Here is a 27284-nt window from a genome sequence, read left to right on the forward strand (position 1 = left end):
GTAAAGGAAGGAGGTAGCAGGAAGGGAATTTCAAAGTCTAGCTATTAAGGGGGAAGAAACTATTAGAGTGGAAAGTTTTCTGGCATTTAGTGGCCTCAACAGTGAAGGGGTGTGATTTTGTTGCTAAGCAGGCTGTTGGGGATATGTACACTAAGGGAGCACAAGTGAAACAAGTTCACCGGAGCACATTCTATTAAAATACTTGTAAAACAGGCACAGAGATGCAACATTGCAGTGATGGGACAGAGGTTGGAGCTTAGTTGACAAAATGGAATTTAGATTGAAACCTTTTTGGACCCTATCCAAGAGGAAGAGGCTAGTGGTTGGTGCACCAACCCAGATGTGGCAACAATAGGCCATGCATGAACGAATGGTGGCCTTGTAGAGGTACACAATACTCTCACGTGTTATCCTCATCTTCATGTAACACAGCATCAGTACGTAGGCACCAGAAAATGTTGCGTTGCCGGGTGTGTATGTAATATACATGAGTATATGAGTTTCTTTGTGTTGTCTAGTGTTTCATAATGTTGCTTGTAGATGTGTGTAGAACAGTTTACAAATATACATATACAGGTTTCATTGAAGAGAAGGGACAATTCCCGATGACTGCATAGCGAAGGCCCACAGCCCACTCGGGAACGCTGATCATGCAGTGATAATGGTTGAAATCGCCCTAAACTCTAAACCCAAAACTGAAGAGCCAGTGCTCAAAACAACGAGATATTATAATAAGGCTGACTGGGAAGCCATCAGGGAACTAATTAGAGATGCTCCATGGAAAAATATTTTCTCTCTCCCTGCTGAACAGTGTGCAAACGAGACCACTGACTGGTTCAAAACTGCAATCGAAGCGCATGTTCCCATGCGGAAATTTTATAGTAAGCCCCACTCTCCCCAATGGTTTACGTCGACTTGTGCAACTGCCATTACTCAAAAGCAGCATGCATACCGTAGGTTTAACCGACATAAGTCCAGTTCAAACAGACTGAAGTATATAGAAGCTAGAAATAACGTCAAGAAAGAAATAGCGACAGCTAAGAGAGAATTTACGGAAACCACTAAAAAGCGCATCGAAGCACAAAAACTAGGAACTCGAGACTTCTGGAAAATCTACAACAGTGTAGTAAATAATGGGCAATCAACAATTCCCCCACTAACCAACAATCACGAGGTTGTCTCCTCAGCAACCGACAAGGCTAACATGCTTGCCAGTCGGTTTGCCTCAAACTCCACACTGGACCCTTCCAACCACCCCCTACCTGACTTTCCTATGCGGACAGATGCCACACTAGACGATCTGAAAACCACCCCTGCTCAGGTGCATGCTATCATAAAAAACCTTGACACCTCAAAAGCATGTGGACCCGATCTTATCCCAGCTGTGCTATTAAAAAAGTGCTCAGCCGAAGTAGCTCCAGTTCTCTCCAAACTCTACAACAAATGTCTTAATGAAGCTTGCTTTCCGGGCTGTTGGAAAACTGCTTCTGTTGTACCAGTATTCAAGAATTCTGGCGAAAGGACAGACCCATCAAATTATCGCCCCATTAGCCTCCTCCCACTTTTTGCCAAAATATTTGAGACCATAATTAACCATGCTCTAGTCCATCATCTTACAGATGCTAAACTACTGACTGACAAACAATATGGATTTAGACAAGCCCGTTCCACAGCAGACATCCTCACCGTGATCTCTGAACGTATATACCAATCACTGGACAAAGCGGGGGAAGGCAGAGCGGTAGCTCTAGATATATCTAAGGCTTTTGACAGGGTATGGCATGAGGGTCTCCTCAGTAAAATCAGATCATACGGTATCACTGGTAGAATACTTAACATAATTAAATCCTTCTTAGATAAGAGAAAAATCCAGGTAGTCCTCGACGGTCGCACATCTAAACAATATGATATAAATGCGGGAGTGCCCCAGGGTTCTATCCTTGGACCTCTATTGTTCCTGATATTCATAAATGACCTCCCCGACAACATTGCCTCTGAGATGGGTATATATGCTGATGACACTACACTCTATGGCAGACACGACAGGAAGACGAATGAACACATTTCTAAAGAAATGGCAGAAACACTAGAGGAAGACCTCCAATCTGTAGTGAAATGGGGACAAAAGTGGTTGGTCGCGTTCAATGCTGCCAAGACTAAACTAGTTTCATTCAATAATTACAAGAAACCCTCTCTACCACCAATAGCAATGGCCAACGACTCTTTATCTGAGAGTCCATCTTTCAAACTCCTTGGCCTAACGTTCACAGGAAACATGAGTTGGAACAATTACATTGAAGGCATTGCCAAGGCCGCTGCAAGAAAGGTAGGCTCTCTCTACCGTGCTAGAAAACTACTAACACCCGAAAGTATCCTGTACCTCTATAAGGCCACCATTCGCCCATGTATGGAGTATTGCTGCCACATCTGGGCTGGTGCATCTGCTACTAGTCTCTCGCTCCTTGACAAGGTTCAAAAGAGAGTCGCAAATCTGATAGGCCCTGAACTGGCATCTAAGCTTCAGCCTCTGTCCCATCGACGAAATGTTGCATCCCTCTGCCTGTTCTACAAGTATTTTAGTGGTGAATGCTCTGATGAACTGCAATCACTTGTGCCCCCACGACGCGAGCACCCTCGACAAACCCGACAGGCTACTAGATCCCACCCCCACACTGTAGAGGTCCCTAGATGTAAAAGATCTTTTTACTCCAATAGTTTCTTCCCCAGAACCGCAAGACTCTGGAATTCCATTCCAGGTCCCTGCTTCCCCAACAGTACTGACGTGCAGAAGTTCAAGTGTAACGTGAACCGACACCTTGCTGCCCAAATCCCTACATAGTACCCCAGTAGTTGTTGCCCCTGATAGTAGCCCCCTACACCAAAGTGGCAATTTGCCTTGTTTGGGGTGAAAATGTAATAAAAAAAAATAAAAATAAAAAAAAAAAAAAAAATTCCTGTTTGTTTCTCTTGCAATCCATTTTTTTCTATTTGGCGAGCTTCAAATATACATATTGCTACAGTTTCAACAGGACATAACACTTTATAAACAAACAGTTCCTTACAACAAATGAACGGAATATCTTTCTTGGGGTTTTACATCTTGCCAAACAGGAACACATTCTCTTCATTCATCCGGGTCTTGGTTGACGAATCTGCAAACAGCTGCAAAGAAGATTCCTTCCAAAAAAACAACCAAGAGTCTCCGGTTATATTTCCAGACAACTTTTATTTCAAATGCTTTCCCATTTGGAAGATTCCATGCGTCTTTAGATTCTGCCCCCACCCCCACCCTATACAGGAACATGAGGGCATGTTTATTCAGCTCGAAAAACATAGTGCTTACCGATGTATTGGAAAGTTAAAAATTGCGGCCGACTATCTCTTTCACACGGTAAGTTTGGGAAAATGAGTTAAAAATAAAAAACTAGACAAAATACTGTTAAAAACTCACTGAATATATATCCGCCTATGTCACGGTAACATATATTGAGCGAGTTTCTAACAGTATTTTGTCTGGTTTTTTATTTATAACTCATTTTCCCAAACTTACCGCCTCAAAGAGAGAGTCGGCCGCCATTTTAAATTTTCGAATATATCGGTAAACACTGTTTTTCGAGCTGAATAAACATGTTACATTAAATATAAACACTAAAAACATATCTAGTTAGGTAGAAAAGTAACTTATCTTGCCTTTGATAACATTTATTTATTGTATATTTGTTTTTTGACAACTTTTTCAAATCTATGTGTATAGTAATACAAACGAGATTTTCATACATCTTTTGATTTTGGAAAAACATTTGTGGCTGTTTGCAGTAAAACATTATTTTAATTCGCTGTTCAAAACTAATGCAATGAATAAAAGTGCATGCAAGCTATATATCTACAAAAGTTTACTTTGTTTTTTTAACCATGATTTAAATTTGACCAGAATGTGAGAAATTATAATGGATCCATAATGCTGAATTGGTTGGGATTGTTGTTGTTATACATTCTGAAAACCGAATAGTTCTAAACTAATGTTATTCTGATAACAAAATAGCTCTAATTAAATATATCAGAACATCTATATTCATATTTTCATGTTTTTCTTAATTCGTTTGTGAATAAAAATTAAAGAACGCGTGTTGTTTAGACTGTGCTATGACTACTACTACAGCTGCTGCTGCTACTAATACTAACTTTATTTGACCAAACTCAAGAAGTAGAAACATTTTTTTTTCAGGTAGGTCCTTTTAAATTATTAGCAATTACCGCGGTCCTACTCAACATACAATAATACTTTTAATTGATAAAGATAGTAAAAAGAATGATTTATTTACTAGTGGGTGTCCAATGAAATTTTTTTTCAAAATGTTCAATACTCGTCATATTAAACTCTTATTTTTAACATGACAAAAAAAGAAATGGTCAAAAATATTTCGGACACTTGACAGTATTAAGATTAACACCTCTTCTGATTGGTTCCCAAATTTCATGATGAAATTCTTCATACAATCATGGTACGGACCTTTAGAAAACAGGGAGGGTCATTTACAAAACCTTACCGAAAACGCCATTTTATGACGTTCACATTTTTATCACTTTATTTGCTTAAAACTCTTAAAATATATAATGTACATTCATATTTATTAATTCATTTGAAAGTATATTCATTTCCAAACAAAACAGTAGTAAATTGAAGACTTGAAGTGCTTTGGTTTGAAAAATATGGCTATTTTAGTAGAACTACCTTGAAATCTGTGATTATCCAAAGCATTTTTTTCGTCCATGTGTATTACTATGAATAGTAATGCACCGATCTTCCAAAATTCCAGCCTCAACTTAACGGACAGATGCCTCATCAATGGCAGAAGGGGGGGGGCGACCAGGTCTGGGAGCTGTTTCCACAGACTTCCGGCCATGTTTGAATTCACGATGCCAGCGTTTTACAAGGCCATATGATGGGGCATTATCACCATAAGTTTCTTTCATTTCATCAAAAGTCTCTTGTGGTGTGCGTCCTTTCAAATACAAAAACCGGATCACTGCTCAGCATTCAACAGCCTCCATTTCACACCTGACTCAGTTCAAACACTTGTAAAACAGAAACCACAATTAGTTCAGCGCTGTAATTTGTCACATAACCCGCAGAGATATAAATCATTGCACATGCAAAATTTCAGCTAGATCAGACAACTGGAAGTGGGTCAGGGGTATTACTTATTGCACGGCTCTCGTAACTGGCTAACTCTGTATATATTTAACTATTCGTTTACTATTACATAATTCAACTTACATCTTTTAACATGTGATTTTGAATCACGTTTTCGATTTATTTTTTAAATCTATTTGTTCAAGTATTTTAACATTCACTTCATCATGGTCGTATTCCTGGTTCATTTGTTCTACTAACCTACTCCAAATTCCAAACCCTATCAGCATGTCTTTGTACACAACTAATTCTGCATACCGACAAATAACGTTCTGCATCTAACATAACTTTTAATAATAACAGTCAATTTTCCTAAATAGACTATCAGCAAGGTAACCCAGTGTCACCCCAGCATAATCTAACATTTATAGTTATTGCTTGTTGTTATTTCGCCAGACTCATCCTCTGGCCTTCTTTAGGTGATTAACCACAATAGGATAGAAATGCTGGGTTTCATAATTAGTAATTATTACCGTCATAGTTGTTGTCATCTCACCATATTTTGGCCAACTAAATCTCTGGCCTGCTTTAGGTAGGATTGAAACCGCTATCTTCAAACAAAGTAATTACTGGGGATACAGTTATGAGATTCAGCATTCCTATCACATCATGGTTAATCACCTGAAGAAGGCCAGAGGATGAGTTGGCCGAAACATGGCGAATCACAAGAAGATGGGGATAACAATCTGCAAATAAATAAAGAATTCCAATAAAAAAATTTTTTTTTTTAATTAAAGAATTTAAATTTTCAAATACAAACTTTTTTAATTTTAACTTCGGTTTTGTGTAAGTTTTCTTTTGTGTCTTCATTACAGCTATAGACGTTTTTAAATCATATTTGGCCTGAAATGGGTTAAAAAAAAAAAAAAAAGATTTAAAAAGAAGAAAAAAAAAAATCATTCAAAACACTCACACACACACATTGGACCTTATTATAGAGTGAAAGATTATCATTAATAATTATCGACAACAAAAAATTAAATATTAGCCATCTAATGGACTGATTTCAAATCTGAGATATTTTTAAGCCCTAGTTTGTATATGTTTGTCTTTCAATTAGGACAGAATGAGGTTCCTTTTTATATTAATTGGATTCGTCGGACTATTCTCATCTTGAGTGATTTTCACAACATTTCGGCCGATGAATAACAGGTAAATCATTTCTTTCTGATAGGTTCATAAGAGTAGTAGTTGAGGGGCAAAAATCAGAAGCTCACAGTATTAATGCCGGTGTCCCTCAGGGGTCCATCCTGGGCCCAACTCTTTTCCTGATCTACATTAATGATCTTCCAAATCACATCCTTACATCATTTGTAGACATTTATGCTGACGACACTACCATTTATGGTACCACATCTAAGACAGTAAACGACCAAGTTCTCTCCAATTCTCTCTCCTCTGATCTTGAGCACGTAGTACAATGGGGAAAGGAGTGGCTGGTTACTTTTAATGCATCTAAAACCAAACTTCTCTCTTTACATCATCAACATTCTGATCCACATCTGGCATCAATTGAAATGAATGGCTCTCGTCTTCAGGAGGCTTCAAGTTTTGACAAGCTTCTGGGCTTGACCTTTACTCCTGATCTTAAATGGAACACTTACATCAAATCTGTTGCCAAGGCCGCTGGAAAAATGGTGGGATCTTTCTATCGATCCAGTAGATATCTCACTGCTGATGCTATTCTTTATCTATATATAAGAGCCAGGTACGTCCAAGGATGGAATATTGTTGCCACATCTGGGCAGGAGCTGCTAGAAAGGACTTGTCCTGCCTTGATAGAGTTCAAAATAGACTTTGTAGCCTCGTAGGAGATGTCCTTTTCTCTTCCTTGCAACCTCTATCTCACATAAGAGATGTTGCAAGTTTGTCTCTGATGTATCGTTATTTTCATGGAAGGTGTTCAACTGAGCTCCAATCTATGGTCCCCCCTCGCCAAACTTTCACAAGAAACACTCGTCTAGCTGTACACACTATCAATAATTCCCCCCACTCTTTATCTGTGCCTAAACCTAAACGTAGATTCCATGAACAAAGCTTCTTTCTTGAAACTACACGCCCGTGGAATTGTCTTCCGTTTTCCTGCTTTCCGGCTGTCTACAATATGGTCGTGTTCAAGTCTAACGTAAATAAGTTCTTGATGAGCCGTTCTATATAAGTTATCAACTTTACCAAATTTTCATCACTAATGATTACTATATTGTCCAATGTCTACTGTACACTCTTTAACCCTTATCCTTGAGTGGCCTCTTGGCCTTGATAAGTGGTGATGCTTATGTAAAAAAAAAAAAAAAAAAAAAAAAAAAAGGTATATTTTACCTGCACAAAATTTCAAAATGGAATTTAATCCTTTATTTAACCCTTCCTTTAATCCTTTATTTAATCTCGTACCATCAGCCATGACTGGGTAGAACTCCTAAATAATTCGCAATTGTATTTTAAGTGTCATATCAATTGAATCTTTAATTTACAGAAGAGTTTAACTTACAATTGAATTTCAACAGGTACTTTATTCACTACGCCATGGATTTGCAAGGCATCATAGCTGACAGAACAAGAGCACTCTAGCCCTGTGGATTAGATAAAGAGTTGCATTCAAAATTCTGTGTAGATTACCAAGTCTGACGAAGATTCCAAAGTTCAACATGATACACCTGAAGAAGGTCGGAGATTACATCCATAACACACAGGGGTATCCCAGAGTAGTGACAAGTGAAAAATAACGAGTGGCGCCACATCTAAGGATTGAGCCCAGAATGTTCGACTTAGCTTTTTTTATGGCAGAGTTTATTCATTCAAACGAGCATTCTTTTGTATTGACAAATTCTTAATTGTCTGTATTTTTGAGATGAGGTGTTTTCATTTATTGATTGTCGGACTGACTTCCACATCTTGGTTGTTATAGTCACAACGTTTTGGCCGTTTTGCCCTCCGGCCTTCATTGAATCAAAAAACGCTGCCTAAATATACCAATTTCAAATATATATATGCGTGTGTGTGTATCTGCTTTTTGTGTGGTCAGTTCATTTAGTACCCTGTTGTGCCATTATGTGTATCAGCCATTAACAAGTAGAAACTAAGAACATGTTCCATTGTTTGAGGTTTTTCTTTGCATAAAGGGCAGGTTTAATCGTCGTTGTTCCATTTAACAAGGCTGGCCATTGACGGAAGAACATCATAAGTAGAGTGCCACCACATGCCAAATGTCATTTCATATAAAGGATCTTTGGATATTTTCTTCCCAATTCATCCATTGTTCTTGCTGTGGCCGTTAGATTCGTTTCACAAGCCTTTTACTTTCCTCCTTGCTCTATATTTCTTGAATGACAAGATCTGGACAATCTTTTGCTGAAATCATAGACCATCTTTGAATGCTGGTCATTCCCAGCCAAAATCCGAGTTTGATGATTTCTGTGAGAGCTACATTTTCTTTAGATTCATTTACAGCATCTCAGACTTTTCCATTCTTTCTCGTTTTAAAAAGAAAAGAGGATTGTACTGTCTTTACCATCATGTTTTTGGAATTGTCCAGCATCATCTGGAACTTCGACTTTTCCAGCTTTAAATTCCTCTGCCATAAACTTGAGCAACAATTTTAGTTTAACGTATTCTTTATTTTTTTTATTTTTATTTTTTTACATAGGAGTTGTCACTTATCAAGGCCTTGAGGCCACTCAAGGACAGGGGTTAATAAGCGTACCAATAAAAAGGAATTCACTGTTTGAAACATTCGATAGCAATTTAAGATTTAATGATTGATTAGAAGGATCAGACAAGTGTGAAATTTTTAATAAATATTGATATTCATTAAAAATAAAACTGATTTTTTATTTTTTAAATTTTTGAATAAGAAAATATTCATCTTCAGCAAACTGGACAGTTTGTTCTTTTATTTTATTTATTTTTCTTCCTCTTATATGCTAAGATTGTGATAATCCCTGGCATAACTTGAAATGTTTGATGAATATTTAATTATTCGAAAATTTGAACGGAAAAAAAAAAATTCAGTTTTATTTTTAATAAATAGCAAAATCTTTACGGCATTTAATCCGACTGGAGACCAAAAATGATTATTAATACTAATTCTTACCAGATGGAGTCCAATAGATGCTATGAACTGGGCATTATCCCGACGATTTTCTGCAATTTGCCGTTCATACTCAGACATGTTCTGTGGAAAATTAAAAAGAAAAAATTCAAATCAGTTGATGATTTCAGTAAAACCATAATAAAATAATCAATTGAATAATAAAGCAATTTCAACTAAAAGAAAAAAAGACCATGTCTCCACAAGTCCCTGAAATAAAAATGAAAAATGCTGAAGCAGTTTACAGAAAAAAAAAAAAAATCATATTTAGGAAACGGGGTCTACTTTTTTTTCTTTTTTTAATAATAATAATAATAATAATAATTGCCGACAGTTGACAATTTATTATTTACTAGCGGGGGTGCCCAGCATTACCCAGGTGTGGAGAGGTGGTGCAATAAGGAAGGGGGGGGTGATCAAAACAACAGTAGGCAGCCCGGGTGGAGAGAAGTGTTAAAAAAAGAAAAAAAAAAAAAAAAAAAACAAAGTGATAGTAGCGGAGAGGAGGGCAAAATAACAATAGGCAGCTTGGGTGGAGGGAGGTGTTTAAAAAAAAAAAAAAAAAAAAAAAAAAGTGGTAGTAGGCAGGCAGATCTGAACCCATAACGCAAAGGAGGAAAAGAAGGTGAAAAAAACCTAACGTCTTAGCTGATGCGTCCATCGCGAAATCGGAAGTCACAAGCTTTGGAATTAAGGGTAGTCAATCCAAAAGAGATGATTTGTGAAAATGTCGATGCAAAAACCGACCCCTCCTTGTAAAAAACGGCCCAGTTTAAGGTAAAGGAATTAATGTTTTTGGCCAATTTTTCAATATTTGTCCGAGAGACCAAGCTTTAAAACGATACCGATTTTGTCATGTTCCGACGCGTCTGTCGGAAATTTTGGCGAGACATACAAACACACACATTCATTTTACGTTTTATATATTAGATTATTAACAGTGGGGGGGGGGGTATCCCCCATTATATAAAAAAAAAAAAAAGAACGGAACATGGGTAACATCAGCCTGTAGTGGAACAAAGCAAAATTTTATAAGTAAAGACGCGTGCAGGGCGCAAACTCGCATAACTTATTAACAAGCAAACGTGTTATCAATGAGCCTACAAGCACACAGATGTCATAACATCACAAGTTTAGTTATTTAAAGCAAAAGAATGTAACGAAATTTGTACGGTTGTGCGGTTTGCAAACCACGTCGAAAGCAAAGTTTTTATTTTACCCTCTCCCACCTCACCTTCAAACAAAACAAAATTAAACATGAAATAATCAACAAGTTTTTCCAATTTTCCAATATTTTTTGTCAGAGATTGTTCTTTCTAATGATGCCGCATTGGTGCCTATACGATGCAGATAAGAAAAGTTTATAGCGGACATACTAACACACACACATAGATGTTTGAGATTTATTTAATAGATAAATCAGCTAATAATTGTGAAATAAATTATGAATTCATGAATGAATTTGTGTTCATATTGCAAAAAAAATTTGAAAACTTTCTTTTTTTTAATTGCATTCTTTTGATTTTGTTTTATTTAGGTAGTTTGATATATGTTCTTGTAATTAAATAGTTTGATATATGTTCTTGTAATTAAATAGTTTGATATATGTTCTTGTAATTAAATAGTTTGATATATGTTCTTGTAATTAAATAGTTTGATATATGTTCTTGTAATTAAATAGTTTGATATATGTTCTTGTAATTAAATAGTTTGATATATGTTCTTGTAATTAAATAGTTTGATATATGTTCTTGTAATTAAATAGTTTGATATATGTTCTTGTAATTAAATAGTTTGATATATGTTCTTGTAATTAAATAGTTTGATATATGTTCTTGTAATTAAATAGTTTGATATATGTTCTTGTAATTAAATAGTTTGATATATGTTCTTGTAATTAAATAGTTTGATATATGTTCTTGTAATTAAATAGTTTGATATATGTTCTTGTAATTAAATAGTTTGATATATGTTCTTGTAATTAAATAGTTTGATATATGTTCTTGTAATTAAATAGTTTGATATATGTTCTTGTAATTAAATAGTTTGATATATGTTCTTGTAATTAAATAGTTTGATATATGTTCTTGTAATTAAATAGTTTGATATATGTTCTTGTAATTAAATAGTTTGATATATGTTCTTGTAATTAAATAGTTTGATATGTTCTTGTAATTAAATAGTTTGATATGTTCTTGTAATTAAATAGTTTATGTTTTTTACATTAAATTTAAATCAAAATTGTTTTAATTATAGGTAATTAAATAGTTTTTTTGCAATATCAACAAATTCTTATTATAAATTATTGAATTTAGAAAAAAGTTTAAAATTTTATTAAAAAAAAAAAAAAAAATGTTGTTTTTTTTTTAAAAGTAGGTAAACATTTATCATTGGTCATTAATAATATTTATATTTATGATTGCAAATTTATTTTTCAGTTCTGAAAAGATATGAGTTTTTAAATTGCCTCGGCAATTTCTGTGCATTTGCTCTTGTGAAGACAAATTTTATTTTTAAATTATTTCGTTGTTTGATCAATTATTTTAACATCTCAAATTATTTTTTTGCAAAAAAAAAAAAAAAAAAAAAAAAAAAAAAAAAAAAAAAGCTTCTTTTTACTTAGTTGATGCTAGTTATCTCCTTTGCATAATCGTCTCAAACTCTGTAATGGAGAAATGGACAATATTAAATGGCATTGTTCCAAACAATGCTGATCCGGATGATAAATAAATTAAGGAAAGTAAAAAAAAAAAAAAATACAATCGCTGCGATTCCCTAGCCTCCTGATTTGCATGAGAGAATGAAAAAACGGAAAAAGAAAAGAGATCTGAATCAATTCAACAACGCGAGGCTTCCCAGGGAAGCTGCAAAATTCAAAGTAAGGACTTCTAAAAACAATAACATCAAGTTGGATGTTTGGGGATAGGCATGAATTGTCGCAAGGCGGTACAAACTAAAAATATAGAAAAAGATTTCCTTATATTTGACACGACTGTATGCACACGCGGCACATGCATACATCCACGACTGTATGCACACGCGTCACACGCATACATCCACGACTGTATGCACACGCGGCACACGCATACATCCACGACTGTATGCACACGCGTCACACGCATACATCCACGACTGTATGCACACGCGTCACACGCATACATCCACGACTGTATGCACACGCGTCACACGCATACATCCACAACTATATGCATGCGTGCACACACAAAAGCAGACGATCATGACCGCAATGTAACAGGGCATGGACACACGTATGGCAGTTGTATGCAAATGATCGAGCCGAGTGTAAGGTAACGTCACAGCAAGTAAAAAGATTATAAAAAAAATGTGTACGGAGACCGATGATTGCGTTAGGGACATGTGGGTGATGTCACATCCGAAATGAGAAGTTAAGCATGGCCAGAGAAAGAGGAATAAAGGTCTTTTGTTAAAACTTGAATTTCTTTCCTTACGTTCCTTACAATGGTGTCTACATGTGGAATGTTAACATGCGTAGCCTTACAGCAATATGCATGAAAAAATTTAAATTGCTTAAAATATCTCAATGACATACATAGAAAGAGCTTGATGATCCAAGAACCTCATGAAATTTTTCAAACTTCAACTTATTATTTTTGTGCCTTGCATATTTGAATATTTTTTCCCTCTTTATGGCCACGTATGTTTTGTCACATTTTTTTTACACTACTTTTTCGATAAAAATTATAGATTAGTTAAAACAAGATTAAACAATGAAATTTCTCATTTTGTGAAAGAAATCAGAATGTAGCACTGAAAATCTCAAGAAATTAATGGTTTCCAAGTAATTTGCAGTAAATGCACAGAATTGTTTAAAATACCATGTATTTATTTAAAAAAAAAAATAGAAGCTATAAAAAACTTAAAGTTGGTTTATAATGCATTTTATGTACAAGAAACTGGAATCTAACACTAGGTCGGTTTAAAACTAAATATATTGTAAGATTTCTTTGGTTAACACCTTCCACTACATTGCTTCCACCTACCTTTTTTTTTTTTTTTTTTTTACATGGGGGTCACCACTTATCAAGGCCCGAAGGCCACTCAGGGATAAGGGTTATTGCGTGTACAGTAATCAATGAGATAGTATTGTAGTAATCATTAGTATTGAGGGTTTTGATAGAGTGTCTTACTTAAGGGGGCGGTTTGTCAGGAGTTTGTTTATGTTAGACTTGAAGACGTCCAAGTTGTAGTCAGGTGGGAAACAGGCAAGCGGCAGAGAGTTCAACTGGTGTGCAATTCTAAGAAAGAAGCTTTGCTCATGGAATCTACGTTTGGATTTAGGCATAGATAAAGAGTGGGGAAAATTATTGACAGTAGTTTCAGCCAGACGGGTGTTTCTCGTGAAAGATTGGCGAGGGGGGACGAGAGATTGGAGCTCAGACGAGCATCTGCCATGGAAATAACGATAAAACAAAGACAGGCTCGCAACATCTCTTCTGTGAGAGAGAGGTTGCAAGGAAGAGAAAAGGGCATCCCCCACTAAACTACAAAGTCTATTTTGTACTCTGTCAAGGCAGGATAGGCTGTTTTTAGCAGCTCCTGCCCAGATGTGGCAGCAATACTCCATCCTTGGATGTACTTGGCTTTTATACAGATAGAGAATTGTATCAGTAGTGAGATCTTCTGGAGCGGTAGAAGGATCCCACCATTTTCCCAGCATTCCTGGCAACAGATTTGATGTACATGTTCCATTTCAAATCAGGAGTAAAGATCAAACCCAGAAGTTTGTCAAAACATGGAGCCTCCCCAAGATGAGAGCCATCCATTTCAATTGATGTCAGATGGGGATCAGAGCGTTGATGAAGTAAAGATAGAAGCTTGGTTTTGAATGAATTAAAAGTGACCAGCCACCTCTTCCCCCATTGTACCACATGCTCAAGATCAGAGGAGAGAAAATTAGAGAAAACTTTGTCATTTAAGGCCTTTGATGTGTTGCCATAGATGGTTGTCATTAGCATAGATGTCAACGAATGATTTAAGTATGTGTTTTGGGAGATCATTGATGTAGATCAGGAAGAGAGTTGGGCCCAGAATGGACCCCTGCATTAATACTGTGGGCCTCTGATTTCTGCCCATCAACCACTACTCTTATGAACCTATTAGAGAGAAATGATTTAATGATTGAGAAAACATTTCCAGTAATACCGTAGCTGGAAATCTTGTGAAGTAGGCCCTTATGCCATACCTTATCAAAGGCCTTCGATATGTCAAGAGTAATTGCCCTGGAAAGAAAACCTTTGTCAAGAGATTCACTAATCCTATGTGATATAACCGTTAGCACATCTGGTGTTAATCTTGCGGAGCGGAAACCATATTGCATGTCACTAAGAAGGTTGTTTCTGTTGAGGTGGTTGACTACTTCTTCATTTAATATGGATTCCAACCACTTACTCATGACACACAGGAGACTTATTGGTCTGTACTGAGTGGGAGATGACTTTTCACCTGAATTCTTAAATACAGGGCAAACTGATGAGGTCTTCCAGGGAGTTGGAAAGCACTTCTCCTTAAGGCAGCGCTTAAACAGTTTTGTAAGTATGGGGGCAAGTTCTGGTTGAAGCTTTTTCAGCATTATAATCAGAATGCCGTCAGGGCCAGTTGCTTTACTGGAATCAAGGTTCTTGATTAGCTTGGCTACCTCATGCACAGATATTTGTATGTTGCATAGCGTGTTGTCTGTTATAGGAGGAAATATGGGGAGTTGATGGCCTTCGTCGCATAGGGTAGAATTAGCTGCAAAGTTCTTGGAAAATAGTTTGGCCTTGTCTGATGCTGACGAGATGACCTCAGGTCCATTGATAATGGTTGGGATAGAACGCACGCTTCTGTTCAAGATCCTGTTTGCTATTTGCCAGAACTGGTGGGAACCAAGCCGTTGCTCAGCTACTTTGGATTTAACGGACTGAGCATATAGCTCTTTTGCATGTTTTATTACTCTTTTACAGTGATTGCTGGCAGTCCTGAAAGCAGCTTTAGTCTCATCATCATCATACATCATAGGCCCTTAACGTCGAGGACGACGATTGGCAAGGCGCTTCAGTCTTCTACAGTTCAGGAAGTTGCCTGAAACGTCAAGCGCCGGGGCAGGGAAGTAGTGGATGAGTGCATGCCCAGAACAGAACATCCACCTCTGGACCCAACATTGCGGACCCCAGCGGAGCACAGGAGTGCGACAGCTGGAGCAGTGGTAGGTTGCCCCGCAGTACCCGCTAACTGGGTGTTGATCCCTGACCGTTGATCGTTCTTGATTCATCCGCTCAGTGATCCGCCATGGGAGACCGGTGGTTGAAAAATATATCAGCTGCGCTCATACCATGACTGCCAACTCCTGCTGCCGAGATGACATTTTGCTATTTGACCACATAGCTGGGGTCTGGATTGGTGTAAGCCAGGGCGTGTCCTCACGCCGGAGGGCCATGCACTCAACACCTCTGGGGCTCCAGACTACTCCGAGATCCCACATACACTTAGCCTGGGGCCGCAAGGTACCCAGTTAAACCGTGATGTACCACGAGGAGGTGGCATGCGAGTCTTGACCAGTGAGACGCTCTAACCACCAGTGGGCAGGGCTTACTAAACTGCCTCCCCTTCACTCTTGCGAGTATAGGTGGCGGTTACAGCTGGAAGCAAGAGGAGCAAAGCACCTGAAAGCCAAGCAGCTAAGCACTCTACACATTCACTAAGCTACAACACTACACGCTCAAAGGCCCTGTGTGCAACACACCACATCACAAGAGCTTTAGTCTCAGTACATCTATTACGTTGGTAGCTATGGAAAAAGTGATTTCTGTGCGCGATGGCAGCAGCACATTCAGGGGAGAATCATGGCTGGCTGTTAGGTTTTTGTTGGAATTTTTTGGATGGTATGAATCGATCTATGCCTACAATTAACCATTCGGTCAGGACTGATACTATAGAGGATACATCCTTTTTAAACATGGAATGCAGAGGTAGGTCAGATATGAATGTACGGAAGCTGTCCCAATCAGCCATAGAGTATCGACATACAATACGATATACCTCCATAAAAAATGCAATTATCTCTTTTCACATACAAAAAAAACTTGGCAGAAATGAAGATATCTATAATATTAGTTTCAGCAAAAATAAAAGAAATTGTTTTAGGAGTGGAGGATTAGTTTCATGTATAAATTATTATGTAAAATAATCCCATTTCCAGGCCATTGTAGCGTTTTAGGGCAGTTAATTTATTTTTCTATGAGAGAAAAATCCTGTGCCTTTCTTTTAGGGGTGTGGGGGTTTGTTTTTTTTTGTTTGTTTGTCATTTTTAAACGATTATGTATAGTTTTAAGATGGTTTGTATGATGGGACCTTGCAACAATCTTAGGGTTAGTGATAAGGTTGAAGAGTTTTTTTGGTACTTGTACAGTTTAATCAAGACATTAAAAAATAAAAATATCAGAAAAAAAGGTTATAGTGTACATATCCGTTTTGAACTGAAGATCTCCGAAAAAAAATTTCACTTAATTTGATTGAGTAGTTTTTTTAGAGCGGAAAAACACATTTTTATGACGGCCCGTTGAAGGTAGATATCTTTGAATTTTTTTAATTTTTGTTTGGATTTTTAAACCATGCCACGGGGAGATAACTCAATTTAAAGTGCCGACACTCCCTCCTCATCTTTAATATTAACTTTTCTTCCTAAAAATCGAACCTTTTGCTCGATATCATAGCAAATTTTGTTTTTTTTCACTGTAAAAAAAAATTTTTTGAGAACTTCATTTCATAACAGATACGTACAATATAAACTTCAGGTAATTTCAACTGCATAATTTGTAACTTATAAGAATTGACAAAAAAAATCAGTTGAAACCATTTTTTTTTTAAATCTGAAAACTCCATTTATCGACTACAAAATATTGTCCCAATTTTGTAGAAACGCCGAGAAAACATACAATTATAATTTTAGAAGTATAATTTAAAAAAAAAAAAAAGAAAATGGTTTACTTAATAGTTGGAATACGAAAAAATATTTAGAAAAACATGTTTTATAATTGTCATGTTGATGGCTTGGTTTGGTTTCTGTTTTATGGCATATCAACCCATTTCGAGTTATTTAATGCCAAATCCAATAATTTTAGAAAAAAGCTTTATGTTTCAAGTTTATATCTTCAAATATTTATTCATATTGTTTAGTTTGATTGTTTTGAGAAAAAGGAAAAAGCAAAAGTGGGAAAAGGTAGGCTGTTTTTTTTTTGTTGTTTTTGCAGAACATAATTAAGTTTTGCAAAAGGGAATAGAAAAACAAAAACATCAATGTTAGGTGCATTTTATCTCAGGAAGCCAATATCTTCAGACGGCCTGATCTGGTAGCACCAGTTGTCATGTTGGAGTCATATTTTTAAGACAAAAAAAAAACACGAATGGACAATAAATAAGATTAGCATTTTTTCTTATTGGTTTCCAAATTTCATGACAAAATCACAGAGGATTAGTACTAATCAATTAAAACCAACAGAGGTTTGTAAAAAAAAAAGTTACCAAAACTGACATTTTTTTATCACTTTATTCAAAACCTTTCCAAATATATCACCGACGGTTATTATTTATTAACTAGCAGAGGCGCCCAGTGTATCACGTAGGTTATTATTTATTAATGCATGTGAAATTTGTACGTGCAGTAGCATTCACCCAGTATGAATTGAGCGCCAAACAAAATCATTCTCGTTTACATTTATTAATTCTACTTTTACAGGGTGGAACAATAAAATTGTCACCCTAGAAAAGACATGATTCCATTTCCGTTTGATGAAAACCAGTAACAATGGGTAAAAAACTTAGTCCATTGCTGAATCCCCCCACCACTACACTCCACATGCTCCAATAGAACGCGCATGATTATAAAAACAATTTGTGAGCAAACATCATAAAACAATGGAGCAGGACATTAACTACCATATAGCAACACAGCTCGAACAGACATTAAACATTGAGCTTCTTGCTTCAAGTTTAAAAGTTCTCGCTACTCTTCCTTTCATAAGATGTTCACAAGAAACAACAATAACAATACCTCATAGATGCTGTTTCCGTTATCCTCCTCATCCTCCTCGCTTGTATGCAATTCTTTAGTTTCCTCTTCCTCCGTCTCATCTTCTGTTTTCAGTTTCTTCAAAATAAATTGATAAAGATAAACACATTTAATGTTGTGGAATTAATAATCCAACATAATGAAAAAGGAAAACTAGAAATTGCTTTGTATTTGTCAAAATTTTCTTCAAAGACTTTCTCCAAATGACTGTGTTATATTGTCGAGATGTGTGTATGTGTATATATATATATATGTATGTTTGTCTAAATTTGTGTATCGTTTAGTGTTATAACATGTTGTTCTAATGAATGTATGTATACAGAGTGTATAGATCATCTACACATGAATGTTTAAACAAGACAAATAACAGTCTCTGGGATTTTACATTGGCCAATGGGAAAACATACCTTGTCCATCTTTGGTCTTGTTTTGACGAATCCTTGGAACAGCTGCAACTGAAGATTTGTACAACTTCAAATCTTGGTGGTATTTACAGCAACTTTATTTTGGATGTTTGCCTTAGTGTAAAGCTGCAACGCTGATCCTAGACTTTTACATTCAACATTTTCCCCTACTTGCTGCCATTACTGTCCGCGGACCATCTTTCTCTTCTGGCTACCAACTGTCTTCTATCTCTGACTCCCAACTCTTGACTCAATGATATCTTTCAAGCTCTACCCTAAGATCCACGTCATCTTAAGTGACCTCTACATCAAACGTCAGACTCTAGAGGTCAGACTTATTTTTAAATTATTGTTTGTGTTCTAACATTCTTTTCTATTAAAATATCTTAACATAAATAATTTTGTCTGTAAATATTTTTTAGCTATAAGTCTTTCGTACATTCTATTTTATAAATATTAATTATGATCGTAATAATCGTCGACCAGCACGTTTCAGCGTTGCACTACCAATATCGAACAACTCGAATAAAGAAAAACATACAAGTTAAAATCTAAAACACGCAATTGACGTGAAAAAAAAAAACAGACAGAGTTCAAAATATGTAGTGCATCTATGGAGTGAAATAATTCTTTTTTCTTTCCTTTTAATAATATATATATTTTAATATAAGTGTCAACAAGAATGTAATGTTTTATCAGTAACAGGGTGTTAATATATCTAGTTTAAGTTTTGCTGATTTTATTTTACTGATTAAAAGGTAATTGTAAAAGCAATTGTGTTCTTTCATTGTGTCAGAGTTTATAATGAGTGTTGATTCAAGAAGTGTTTGGTAAGATTTATTTAGAATGAAAGTTAAAGAAATGGTTATGTTGTAATATATGAGAGAGTAATGCATTTAGAGAATGGTTATTTTTTTATGTTCATTCACCTTGTATAAATAAATGTAAATATAAGGAAAAGAGTCATATTAAAACTTCTCCACAACTTCTGAAGCAGATCCAGTATCAATATATGGTTTATACAAGCTGCTAGTTACAATAGCCATCACCAAATAGGTACATAAGGAGACATACTTGAAAACTATAAGTAAAATGCAATTGAACTTCTGCCATTACTAACCAATAAAGGGTTTCCGCAGTATCAAGAGTTTATCAGGCAGATGTACCCAGTATGATGATTTATTGACTTGTGGACTGTTATCCTCATCTTCATAGTTGTTTTATGACGTTTCAGTCTCTTATTCCCCTAGCCTTCATCAGGTTGTTAACGGCAACGGGATAGGAATACAGAGTCTTGTAACTGCATCCCCAGTAATTACTGCCTTCCATAGTTGTTGCCTCACCACGTTTTGGTCAACTAATCCTTTGGCCTGCTTTGGGCAAGATTGAAACCACTATCTCCAGACCATGCTCACCTGGAACTGTAGAGATTCAACGTCTTTCCACTGTGCTACGCGCTAAGAGTTTTGCAAAGAGATATGGGTAGGTATGACTAATTGTCGACAGCCATAACAAAAAATATAAGTTAAAAATTAGTAAAATGAAATAAATTCATATTTTTTTAATTCAATTTTCACCCCAAACATGGCACAGTGTCACTTTGAAGTAAGGGGTTACTATAGGTGACATAAGTTGAAGGGATATTATGAAGGGAGATGAGCAGCAAGATGTCTGTTCACATTACACTTGAACTTCTGCATTTCAGTACAGTTGGGAAAGCAGAATCCTGAAAAGGAGTTCCTGACGTTGCAAAGAAAAAAAGAAAAGAGCACACAAAACTTCAGCTCACTGTAGCATCGTCGTCCGTCAGTTTCTGTAGACTCGTTTTCACATCTCTCTCATCTGCTTCAGTGGCCTGTTTTTATAAAATACAGAGTCCTCTAAATTTGCATATGTACGCGAGAGAACATGAGATTCAACAAGACTGCATTGTTATATAACACCACAGCTGCATCTTGGACCCTTTTCAGCATCATGACACTGCGTCGACAAAGTGCACACCGAGGTCGTTTAAGAGGTAAGCCTGCGTTCCCACAATTTTAACCACACTCCCCCCTGATATCATCATCACAGAGAGGGCAGAAACATGGTGGCCTTTTTCTTCGGGTGCTTCTTCAGAGAGGGGGACCGGGGGGCTTCGTCATCACCTGTGCTTTCATCCTCAGTTTCAGGGTCGGTGAACCTAAGGCTGCTAATCTCGGGGTCGCTGTCTGACGTGGTACCTGTGCAGTGCTTCGGCTGGCGCGGTAGAGGGTGAAATGTAGTCCTTTGGGGTGCCATACCAATAGACCACCTCAGGCACCGTTCACCCCTTTCCTAGCTGCAATGGTCTTTACAGTTCTGTGGTTTCTCTCGATAATTCCATTTCCGTTGGGCATGTGGGCGCACCAAAATTGCAGACGTATTCCCCAGCTGTCTGCGAACTGTTTGAACTGCTCGCTAACAAAGGCGGTGTCATTGGTCAGTATCTCAGGGGGGGGGGCATGCTCGAGCAAGACACTTTCCAGCCACGGACAACGGCAGCAAAGTCCTGCCGGCGAAGGGACCGCCACAATGCAAATCTAGGCGGTCTGCAATCGATGACCATCAAAAAATGCCCCCCGTTGTGGTGAGTTACATCACACTCAGTTTTCCTTTCTTCCACTGAACGGATGCCGAGTCGATCGACCGACAGGTCTCACAGCTCCTCATAACAGATTTCACGTCTATCTTTGACACATGGGGGTCCACCAACCTGGTGAAGTAAAGGGTTCTGTTTACACCAGGGTGCCGCTTTGGCAATGGACATCAGCAACATGGTCTGGGCTAAGCAGACGCCCAACCACGGCACAATTCACAGGTGCCGGTTCATCCACTTCTTTCGGCAGGTTCAGCCAACGGTGTGGAACTGGTCAGGCAATAAGCGCGATTCTGACAGGACTGCACTAGTATCACATCTACAGCCAGGTAGAATTCCTTGATGATCTTGGTCAGGGTAGTAAGTCATCTCCGTATTAGCATTTCGGCCAATGCCTTCGTTGTCAACCGTGCTTTCCCACTCAAGGCATCGGCTATCCACCGATACACACACGTAGAGTCTGTGACGATGCGTAGCACTCTGGCCTGCCACTGAAGCGGCCAGGTTTATGTGCCCAGCATCATTTTCTGGCCGAAGCCAGCTACGATTAATCTGTTGACTGCAAGAGCAACGCCAAGGGCGAGTGAGCTGGCGTCCATCCAAACTGTAAACTCACTCCTGTCAACGCACCAGATCCCTCGCACGGGATCGATCTCGGTCACTCTAGCCACAGCTTCCACCAGCACGCTTCGCAGGGAGGGGTCACGCACCTCATCATCCCATCTTGTTGACATGGAAGTTGCACGTCACTTTATGGCCGCCACCTGGAGCCACCCACACACAGGGAAGTGGCCCACCAGTTTTCCGCAGATGGAAAGAAATGCTCCAACGCGTGATGTTGGATGGAACTTCCGGGATGTCACGACCTCTTCTCCAGCGGAGTCCATCTGTGCTGCCGCTCACATGCAAGCCAAGAACTTTTGTTCCATCTTGCAGGTGCTCTGGCTCCTTGCACGACAGCCCAAAGCTCTCAAAGTGTTCTTTCACTGCCTGGGCAGACATGAGGCTCTCGTTCACAAAAATGTTGTCAATATACGACAACGTCGCCTGTTGCACAGCTTCATCCTGACACCGGATCACCTGCATAATCACTGTCATAATGTTCGGGGCCACGTTCAGGTCGAAATCCAATCTGGTTAAACAATAATGAGTCCCTTTGATCTCGACCGTCTGGAACAACCACAGCGAGGCCATTTGAGAGGTAAGCCTGCGTTCCCAAAATTTTTGCCACAGTTCCTAAGTCTAGCAATTCTGAGGAAGAAACTAGTAGAAGGCTTTCTTACACCTAGGGATCTCAACTGTGTAGGAGTGGGATTTAGGTGCTTGTCGGGAGTATTTACATCGAGAGGTACAAGTGCTTGTAGTTTGTCAGAGCATTCACCATTAAATACTTGTAGAACAGGCAGACGGATGCAACATTTCGTCAATTGGACAAAAGTTTAGATGACAATTCAGGACCTCTCTTAAAATCTGTCCAGGAGCGAGATGTATCAGCCCAAATATGACAACAATACTCCATACATAAGCAAATGGTGGCCTTATAAGTACAGGATACTTTCAGGCCTAACTACTGTTTTACTTTATATTGAAGAGGAAGGATCAGTGTTTAAATCAAGTGAAATATAATGATAAAAATCTTACCTTTGGCTTGAAATATTATGAAAAAAACATATAGATGTATATTGATAAAAATTTCATATTTTAAGAAGACAACACCTAAAACAATTAACTTCCAATTTAATATGGAACCTGTTAACCGACAGAATTTCCTTTAATACTAATTTTTAATATTGTAATTTGTAGCCTGAAAAAGTAATATTTAAATTATTTTTATTAAATTCTTCTTTATTCTAGGGAATATCGATTTTTAATTCCAAAAACTGAGGTTTTTTTTTTTTAAATCTTAACTAAATTCTTAAATAAATTTTATCAGAAACTTATTTTCGATACAAAAATTTTTGTATAGACTTATAAACTAAAAGCTACATTTTTATTTAATATTAATAGCTGGTAAAACATGCCGTGCACAAAGAAATTTAAATAACTATTAAATCATAATTGTTTCAGTTATTTGGTTTAGAAATTATTTTGTTCTGACAAAATAAACAAGTAATGCTATGACATCAGTGAAGTGCAAATAGAATACGGTCTTCCTTAGAAAAAATTATTCATGTTCGATATCTAAATATATTTTTTTATTATTTACTATTCAAAAACAGCATCAATTAAAAAGATTTTAAATTAATAACAGTAAGATTATTTATTCATAAGTTTTAAGACCTAATCGACTTAATCGAATCTTCGACATTTTTTTTTTTTTCAATCGTCAAAAATCATTTCAGAAATCGTTTGAAATTACACAGGTAAAAATTGTCAAATGTAAATAATTTTTTTAAATTTCATAAAACTTAGATATATTTTCCAACTTATTTAAAAAAAAATAAAAATAAATCGATAAAAATCATATAAATTGGCAAAATCCAAAAATTAAATATTCTTATTTCATTTCAGTATATTTTTGGAAAATTCACCAGTTTCATGGAATGTAAAAAGAAAAGATTTTTTAGAATCTTTCTACTTGAGAATACTGCAAAAATAAAAATGAATCAATTTTATTTTCCAAGTTTTTACTGTTATTATTTGTTATGGGGGTTGAAAATTCTGCCTTTATTAGCATCATACATATATATAACATGTCACACAGAAATAAGAGATACGCAATGAAGAGGTGCAAGTTATGGCACAAAATTAATGACGTATGCAATTAGGAGGGAGGAGTCATACAGCAAAAGATGTAACAAGGAATGACGCGCTAGATAAATACTTTACGAAAATAAAACACGCGTCATGTAACGAAAGAGTTATGCAACAACATGGTTAGATTTATGTACTGGAACCATGAGAGTTATGTAACAGAAGTAGGTGATGAATGTGTAACGAGATAAGGCCATGTAACGAAGCTATCAGTTATGTAATGAATGAGATGCTTGTTATGTAACAAAGTGCTAAAGGTTTTGCAGCAAAGAGATATGGGTTATGTAATGAAGAGACATTATGTAATGAAGAGATATGTACTATGTAACGGAAATATAAAAGGGGTTTGAATTTCCCCCCAAACTCCTTAATAATACTGGCGATCAGTATAAAACTTGTAAATTGTGTAAATAAGCAGACCATACTGTTAAGGACTGCTACAAATATTCTTCCTATGACTAGAAAGTTTTACGAGCCAAAGAGCTTCAATTATGTATTAAGTGTATTGGTGGTCACTTAGGACTAAAATGTAAGGGGAAGAAAGGATTTCCTTACCCATGCACTATTTGTGGGTTAAGAACTCATTTTTCTGTAATATGCCCCAAGACAACAAAATCCTTTGTAGGAAGGACTACCTTATCTGATGGGGATAATTGTATATTCCCTGTTATCAGAGTGTCCTTGAAACGAAAAGAACTCCCAGTGTTTTTCCATTGCATTTTGGACACTGGGAGTCAAAAATCCTTTTTCTCCCAGACTGTTTTACAGGAACTGAAGTCTAGGGAAAAATTAGAACCTAGACCTGTAATAATGCCCGTGAATACATTCATTGGAACAAGGTCTATGGACCTTCTGGGGCTCGATGTCCTCGTAAAATTGGGTTCACAGAAACCCTTTCCTTTCGCTGTCCTGTTCACGGACAGCCTTAACTTGAAATTTCAAGTTGACAAATTTGACGAGATTACAATTAACATAACTAACTTATCTCTGTTATGGATATAAGGATCTAAATGGCAATATGTTACATGGTCTTGTCGGCTTGGATTTAATTCAGCAAATAAAAAAATTTGTGTATGGTTAAATGTCTTGATGGGACTACTAAGAAAATTTTGAATAAAATTATCCCCTTTAGGGATGGGCGTAATTTTTTGAAGCCCAAATCAAATAAAGAAACTCAGAATGAGTTGCCTCCCTTTGATCAAATTTGCTGATGGTTCTTCATATTTGGTGAAAAACGTTAAATCCTATCCCCTTTTATTCAAACAAGTTTGGTCCATTTTTTGAAGAATCTCCCATAGAACGCAGTATAAAGAATTTTCTTTCTCTTGATTCCATTGGAAGCAATGAAAATGCTAAACTATCTTCATATGATGAAGCAAAGATAACTAAATTAAAAAAAAACATAAAATATGGAAAATATTATGTGGATCTGCCCTGGGACTACAAAAACTTGGCTCGAGTAGACTAATTACGTGCCTTCTCTGAAGATTATGTAGAGGGTGGCCGTTTCTTTGGAGAAAGGCTTACCCAACAAATATTTACAAGTGTTCACAGATAATGAACAAATAGGTATCAGTGAACTTTTCTCGGTTACTCCTGGTGGCTACGACTAATACTGTTGGATTACTCATAGATCCATATTTAAGGAGGGCCTTGGAGTCACGTCACCACAAAAATTAGCATTACAAGAGTATCTGTATTTTCGTGGACATCGGCAATATTACATACCTAATGTGCTTCAACAAGTCATATCTTTTTTATTTGTTGGTCAATTTTTAAACGAATTATATTGATGGAAAGAGAATAAAATAAGCATTCCAATGATGTTAATTTATTTTTCTTTTATGTGTTCAATATTTTTTATGCTTCAAGTTAAAAATGAAATTCAAATGGTAAAAAAATGACGGCAGTAAAAAGGGAAACTATTTTTTCAATGTTTAAATTTCATATGTTACGTTTGGATACATATGCATGGGGTTAGATTTGATTGGATATGGCTGAAATTTTACAGGCTATATAAACAAAGAAGTCCATCTCTACTGGTGTTTTATTTTTATTTTTACGACCACAGGAAGCAAAGTTACGACCGAGCAAAGTTGACAAAGAATATTTCAAAATTGATAAGATAAATCGGCATATATCATCCATTTTCATATGATGATAGTTTCAGAATTATTTTCATGTATAATATGTAAATATTTGATAATTATTAATTGTGCAGAAATTTCTTTAAAATGTTATCTTTTATAGAAATTAACAGAAAAACGGCTCGCTAAGCACTAATGCTAACATAATGCGCTGAGCTGACTAAACTATTCTCTTAAAAATAGAAAACTGTTTTTTTGTTTTCGTCTTACTAGACTAGTCATTTTTTATTCTGAGTTTGTCAATTTAAAAAAATTATTTTCAAGTTTTACAAATTTGATTTCCAAACAATACTATATAGAAACAGGGTTATTTATGCCATTTTTTTTGCGTTTGCTGTTTTTTTTTTCATTTTTTTTTCATATTTTTTTTAAGTTTTAACATTTTTTTTTATATGTAATATTTAAACAGCGTTATTACTTTGCTTATTCCTTTATTTTGATTACCCCCCCCAACACACCTCTAAACACCCAGACAACGCCGGATACCCCTGCTAGTAACAAATAAAAGGTACTTGTGCACATGCTACCATGCTGAAATAATAACATTATTTAGAAACCCATTCTTAACATGGGAAAGGAAGGGTGTCTTGTTAACTATTCTGTACTTTCACCTAACAATTAAATAAAAAAGATATCGTGAAACTTGAACTTATTTTTAACTCATTGTCAAGACCATTTTTTTGAATCTGTAAAACAATCTTGTTTTTTTTTTTTAATTGAGGATATCTAAATAATAATAATAATTAGGCGGTTTGATAAAGAATTTCATTGTGACGCATTTTGTAAATTTTTACCTTGTTTCCACCTCAACATTTTTCTTTAAAATGACTACCGTTTAACATTTTCGGGTATGCTGAAAACAAAGTAATTTGAAGTTCCCTACGCATGTGATAATTGAGAACTCCCCGGCGGAGTTTATATGCTTTTGTGATCTAAACTTGCATACAGGTTTTCCCTTTATGTAAAACAAGGAACTAAATGCTCCCTGTTATT

At 36.4% G+C, this 27284-nt stretch overlaps 1 protein-coding gene across 1 annotated transcript in view; it reads right to left on the reverse strand.

Annotated features, from left to right (window-relative positions):
- The window catches only part of LOC145292860 (WD repeat-containing protein 76-like), a 70447-nt gene that overhangs the window by 34032 nt on the left and 9131 nt on the right, over nt 1–27284 (reverse strand). The window contains exons 2-4 of the mRNA XM_080138964.1: nt 18352–18447; nt 9285–9365; nt 5955–6037 (exon numbers count right to left, since the gene is read on the reverse strand). Coding sequence (XP_079995090.1) covers nt 5955–6037; nt 9285–9365; nt 18352–18447 — 260 coding nt within the window. The remainder of the gene's footprint in view (nt 1–5954; nt 6038–9284; nt 9366–18351; nt 18448–27284) is intronic.

Source organism: Euprymna scolopes, chromosome 14 (assembly GCF_053919585.1).
Source record: "Euprymna scolopes isolate OS-2025 chromosome 14, ASM5391958v1, whole genome shotgun sequence".
NCBI classification, from domain to species: domain Eukaryota; kingdom Metazoa; phylum Mollusca; class Cephalopoda; order Sepiida; family Sepiolidae; genus Euprymna; species Euprymna scolopes.